This window comes from Charadrius vociferus, unplaced genomic scaffold, assembly GCF_000708025.1.
Source record: "Charadrius vociferus isolate BGI_N301 unplaced genomic scaffold, ASM70802v2 scaffold430, whole genome shotgun sequence".
Classification (NCBI taxonomy): domain Eukaryota; kingdom Metazoa; phylum Chordata; class Aves; order Charadriiformes; family Charadriidae; genus Charadrius; species Charadrius vociferus.
Genome location: NW_009646541.1, coordinates 1,856,513 through 1,862,692, shown reverse-complemented (window position 1 = coordinate 1,862,692; position 6,180 = coordinate 1,856,513). Strand labels below are relative to the sequence as shown.

The following is a 6,180-nucleotide window of genomic DNA, read 5'->3' as shown; positions in this document are numbered from 1 at the left end:
GACACCCAGGGAACTGCACACCCCACACTCACCCTTCCTGAAGCACCGTCCTCGGCCACTCTCCTCCACCTCTCGCTCCCTGGGGCACAGGCTCCAGCTTCCACCTGCCTCCTTTTCTCTCCCGGGGCTTGAGTGCTAACCCAGCCCAGCTGAGTTCCCTAAGAGGCAGCACCACGAGCTCAGCAGCAGAAAGGCTGCAGCCACAGGCAGGCAAAAAACACCCATCCCCAAACCAAACAGGTAGTGTTCCATGTGCCATTGATGCTGCACCCCCGCCACGTATCATCTCTTCCAGCAGCGGTGGGTTCCCCAGTCAAACCAAAACTGTAAGGCTCTTCCTGGTGGACTGAAAACTTGCCAAACTGGGTTAAAATAAGCTGAACTTCAGCTCACTGCGTAGGGAGGTAGTGAACTTCTGAGCAGAACTCAATTTCCAAGCGGCACCACACAGACCCGCTATCGAGCAGTGGTGGGAGGCAATGGCAGACGAGCAGCCAGTGTTACTGTCCTCATGGCCACCTCACCAGGCAGCCTTTGACTGAGCCGATCTTGGTGAAAAAGCAGAGAAAGTCGGAAAGCCTTGCTTCTGGCTGCACAGCAAAATGTTTTGCTATGACTATGAACACCTGCACTTGAAAGATGCGGGGTGACACCATGGCTTCCACGGGAATCCAAGTGCTGCACCTACAGTGAGCTATACCTCTGGACCCTGGTAGCAAGAGGTCCCGCTAGGACAGCAGGTCTTCTTCCCCCATGAAGGTGTGGAGCAGTCCATAGGATCATGGCCCTGTTGGCTCTTTTTTTTTCTTCATCAATCTTCTTTTCCCGTTGGAAGAGCAGTGACTTCCCTGTGCAAAGCATGGTGACGCTGTAAGAGCGCATGGATGTGCTGCAGGGGAGCGTGGAGCACACGGCCCTGGAGAAGTGCCCAGTGAGGGAACAACGCTGGATGGAGCCTGGGGAAAAACACTTTGGGGGTGAAAGAAATACTTTAGTGTTGCTTAATGCGGGGAAAACTGGGCCAGCCTGCTCAGCATTGAGATGATTCTGTGGAAAGGTGGTAGTGGGTGGGCAGAGTCATGGAATCACAGAACCCCGGGTTGGAAGGGACCTCAAGGATCATCTGGTCCAACCTGTCTTGGCAAAAGCACGGTCTGGACAAGACAGCCCAGCACCCTGCCCAGCTCAGTCTTCAAAGTGTTCTATGTTGGGGAATCCACCGCTTCCCCGGGAGATTATTCCAATGGCTGAGCATTCTCAGTGTGAAAATTTTTCCTCGTGTCCAATTGGAATCTCCCCAGGAGTAACTTGTACCCATCACCCCTCATCTTTTCCGTGTGACTCCTCCTAAAAAGGGAGTCTCCATCTTCTTTTGAGCCACCCTTTAAATGCTGGAAGGTGGTGATCAGGTCTCCCTCCCCTGAGCCTTCTTTTCTCAAGGCGGAACAAGCCCTGTGCTCTCAGCCTCCCCTCCTGCGGCAGGCTTCCCCGGCCGCGGGGCCTCTCAGCGCATCCCCCTTCGCCTTCCTCCGGCTCCAGCCCGAGCCCTGCCAAGGACCGTCCACCCCCGGCCCGAGCACCTGGAGACCACCGGGGGGGGCTTGTGCCTTCCTCCAGACCGCCCTCAACCTTGGACAACCGTCAGCAGCAGGGCGGGTTCCCCCCCCGGCGCTCGGGGATTATCACAGCCCACAGGATCTCGGATCAGCACTACCGCCTGTTCCTGGGCAGGAAGGGGAGCGCGCAGCTCTCCGTGCTGACCTCGCTCCGGCCGGGCAGGGGCGAGGGGGCCAGTAGCCACCCTCCAGCCCAGGCCACGGGAGACTGCTGCGCCCAGCCCGGGCACAGCGACCGCGCTCCGGCCCTGCAACGCCGGTACCGCCGCTGCCCCTCTCCGCTACCGCTTTATTAGTTTTTTTTTTTTTTTTTTTTTAAATCTTGCAAACCTTTGTGGAACAGACGCCCTCTCCTTGCCCCAGTTGGAGCTGCAGTAGAATGAAAAGGGGGGTGGGAAGGAGGGAGGAGAGGAGGGGAAAAAAACCCTGCTTTTGGTTGAGGTTTTCCTGTTACTATCACTGTAGCGTTTATTTAGCCAATCTCCTAACTATGACGTGAGGAAGGCAGGAATCATGGCTCGCTCATAATATTTAACACACCCACTGAAAGCTGGAGCTGCAGAGCTACTAGTCCAACCAGTCTCCAGAATTCCGCGTAGCCGAAAGAGGTTTTCACTCTGCACCTGCCAAAGATCTCTCCCCCCTCTCCCCTTCTCTCCCCCTTCTCCCTCCCTCCCTCTCTCTCTGAAGGCAGAGCTGTAAGACCCAGCAGAGATCAAAGACGGGACCTCTTTGCTAGAAAGAACCTCTACTGTTTTATATTAGTTTCTTTCCTCTAATCCTCCCCCCCCCCCTTTTTTTTTCCCCCTGTGATATATTTAACCTTTATGTTGCAGTTGTGCCATCAGACAGTTTTGCAGCCAAAAAAAACCAACCCAAGCCAAAGCGAAAGCCCGGCTCGGATACAGCAGCCACCCACACTCGATCTCAGCTCAACATATTAATCTCTCCCGAGCACTGGACGCGATGGATGAAGAAACTGGAACCGCTCGAAGAAAATTCTTTTCCAGCCGCGGTCGTTAAGCGGCCTCAGGGGCGCGAGCGGGCGGAGAGCGCTTCTGCTGCATCACCGCCCGGAGCCGGAGGAAGGGACTCCGCGTTTCCAGCCCAGCCAAATACTATGGATGATTTTTTTGCTTCCGTCGCCTTTCCGTACAGGTTTTCTTAATATTATTCTTCCCCCCTCCTCCTCCTCCCCGTCTTTCTTTTTTTTTTTTTTTTGTAATTTATTTTGAATACTCTTCCCTTATCTTTCCTAAAAATATCAAAGGTATTACACAGGAGAGAAGGATTCTGGTTTTTGCATGCACAGACTTCCTATCAGTCAACCCATATCTTTTGAAAAAAACACCCACTTCTTGAAAATGAAGTCCTTCTGTGATCCTTGCCCTTGTGATATCCTGCATGTAAAAGTTGATGAAGTCTTCTGCTGGAGACAAGCTGGGTGATGAGAGATCCGGTTGGTGGTCATGTGTGGGTTTTGGTTTGGTTGAGTCGAGGAACACAGCCGTTTGCTCATTGCTCATCCCTCTAACTGGTTGTGCTTGCTTTTGTACAAGCTTGACTACCTTTAACAACATTAACCTTATGCTCTGTATGCATCCCTCAAATGACAACTTCGCATTTTGGAAGCTATTTTAAGGTATAAAGAGCTGTTGAAATTATGTGTTGTGTTATTTAGCAGGTTTTTTAGACAGTTAGGATAGGTTCTAACTTAAATTTGACTGAAAAATTTTTCAAGGAGAAGAACGGGGAGGGGGGGGATATACTTTTTTTTTCTCCATTAGAAACCACCACCCCCCCAAAATATAAACCAGACAAAAAAGCAACCAAAGAAAACCTTTTACTTTTTTAATTTGCTTTTAGCATATTTGAGTTATAGTACAGATTAGCTGAAGAATCTACCAACATTTCATGAAGCTGAGGAATTTCAGGTGTGGCTGCAGTTCTTTCCATGCAAAATTCATAGTGATGTTAATGGTCATCATACATTTCTCTTCATAATCTGTTCATCAGTTTGTGCATTTGGGTTCTACTGTCTGTGGTAGAAAACAATTGCAGTTCACGGGGTACCTCAAGGTAATGAAGCAGACTGTGAGGGAAAGCTGAGGGCAGTGTTAACTGCCGCTATTTACATGTGTAGTAAGTGTCATATCTTGCCTTGCTACAATCTGGTGATCCCGGTTGTTTTCCAAAAAAAAAAAAAAAAAAAAAAAAAAAAAGAAAACAAAAATAATAATAAAAAAAGCTCTATGACATGCAGAATAAACAGAGGAGTGCAGGAAGGCCGCAGTGCCGAGGGCAGATGTCCCCTCTCCGGCCACAGCCAGAGGCAGATGCCACCAGAGGAGCGATGGGAGAGATGGGGAGCGTGGGGGGAGCTCCCTCGGACCCCCCTGCCTCCCAGCAGGGGCAAGGGGCCAGCGGCCGGCCCTGGCCGTAAGCCATTAGCTTGGCCCCAGAGCAAGGTCCAATGTCCCAAAGGCATTCCTCCTGGCCGGTGTCCCTGCGCACGGGGTCTGCCCTGGGCTACGTTCTTCATCCCCGGTGAATCCCCGGTGACCCCACACCTCTGCTGCTCCCCGGCCTTCGGAGTGGGCAATTGCCCCAGCGCACCCCGGGCCCTCTGGGCTTGTGAGAAACGCTGAGACATTTCACTGACTGGAAAATCCAAACGTTTGTCTAATGCAACAGCACCCTCTTCCAAACGCGCTGACATCCGCCCGGCTCAGCAGCGGCATCGTGCCCTGTGGAGCGCTGGCAGGCCGCAGAGCGTGAGCGGAACCTTACCAAAGGGAGGACAGATATTTCTGATTGCCGCCCCTCCGGCGTGCGGATTGTCCAGACCCCTTCCCTCGAATAACTAAAACTGACCCTGGAGTGAAATAACCTGAAAAAGTTCTGGTTTCTCTGCGAGGAAAAAGAAAAAAGGCAAAAAAAAGCATCACAACTGTATGAACACCTGGGGATGCCTAAAAGCACAGAGGGATTTGGGATCACAGGTCTGTGCTGGCGTGTTCAGTGGGTGAAGAGTGAAATTACCATTGATGCCCACAATGCAGCTGCCTCTTCTACGTATATTTTCCTTAGTGGCTGCAGCCAAAGTTCGCAGAACTAACGTGAAATTTAGTGGTTACAAGTCATTTTATCCATTCTTCTCTGTAACAGTATCCTCCCGCTGGGGAAGGGGCAGCCCCCGCGGGGTCGGGCTGCAGCGGTGGGCTCGGGGGCAGCCTCTCCCGGGCCTCTGCGTTGAGAGAGGAGCAGCAGAAGTGGGGGCACTGGGGGATCCAGGCACTGCTGCGCCCCACCGCCCTGCCCCACCTGCCCTGTGGACAGGGGCACGGGATGATGCTGTCATTTGGGTCAAACGGGTAAAAGATGTGTGCGACGTAACGCAGCCTTAAGCGCTGCCTAAACTGTGCAGCTCCGCGTTGATGCTGTGTAAGGGCCCCTGCTACCGCTCGGGGATGTCACCCTGAGTTTTGCTCCCGAATTCCACGGGCTTTAACTCAGGAATGATGAGTGGAGGTGGCAGTGCAGCTGCCCCGGCCCCAGGTGGGCGCAGGGACAAGCCGGGGACTTCCCCCTCCCCTGTCCTGCTTTGCCTCTCCTCCATGTTGTCACGTTTTGAAGCCCTGTTCTTGATGCCTATTACAAGCTGTAATGTTATTTCTTTCTCCTCATTTTTGGGTTTTTGTTGTGTTGTTCTCTTTTTTTTTTGGTGGTAGGCAAAATGAAGATAATGAAGAATTTTTGCCAACTGGAGAAACCTCCATAGACTCCTACCCAAACTGGTTAAAATTCCACATTGGCATTAATCGGTACGAGCTGTATTCCAGACATAATCCTGCAATTGAGGCTTTGCTACAAGACCTGGTCTCCCAAAAGATAACCAGTGTTGGTATGTTCAGATATATCTCATTTTTTATGCTTATTTGCTCATTGTTCAGGATCTCATTGCTGTTTGAATATTAATGAATATTTTGCATGGCTTCTCTCCGGCGTGCCTACAGCATCGCTTCCTGACTTCTGCGCTCATTTTCCCTGTTAAGCATAACGAGAGATTGCCAGCTCTGTATTACTGACTCACTGAAAAGCCTGCCAGCCAGGCAAGCCCCCTTCCTTTTGGAGATCTTCTAGGCACAATCAGGCTGAAAGTGCCCGATTCGGTTCTTTAAGATAAATACGATGATTAAAAAAAAGGGCGGCAAAAAGCAGATAGCGTCTTGCTGGGGCTGGGTTTGTGTGAGGGGCTGGTTGTTACTGGAAAGGCTGTGCCCGGTGGTGGGGGCTCTGTGGGGCTGTGTGGGGCTGCGGCCCCCCCGGTGCCGCGCAGGGAGCCCCGGGCAGAGCGCGGCTCTGTTCCGCTTGGGAATCCACGGCGGGGATGCGCCCCGTCAGCTGCGGGTTCTGGGTAGAAAAGGTGACACAGTTCAGGGCTTTTCTCCGGGGCTCTATGATGGCGGTGTGTGTCTCCTTGAGTTCAGCTGTGCAGGGGGGAAAAACCCCACAGCCCCAAAGGCAACGCACGGGGTGCTGCGCACACGCACGGCTGGGGGCT

The 6,180-nt window shown here is 52.3% G+C and overlaps 1 protein-coding gene across 1 annotated transcript in view; it reads left to right on the top strand.

Annotated features, from left to right (window-relative positions):
• The first annotated feature begins 880 nt into the window (after positions 1-880).
• FAM20C (family with sequence similarity 20, member C) overlaps positions 881-6,180 on the top strand; it is a 62,046-nt gene continuing 56,746 nt past the window's right edge. The window contains exons 1-4 of the mRNA XM_009886185.1: positions 881-931; positions 1,483-1,640; positions 1,732-1,875; positions 5,348-5,520. Coding sequence (XP_009884487.1) covers positions 881-931; positions 1,483-1,640; positions 1,732-1,875; positions 5,348-5,520 — 526 coding nt within the window. The remainder of the gene's footprint in view (positions 932-1,482; positions 1,641-1,731; positions 1,876-5,347; positions 5,521-6,180) is intronic.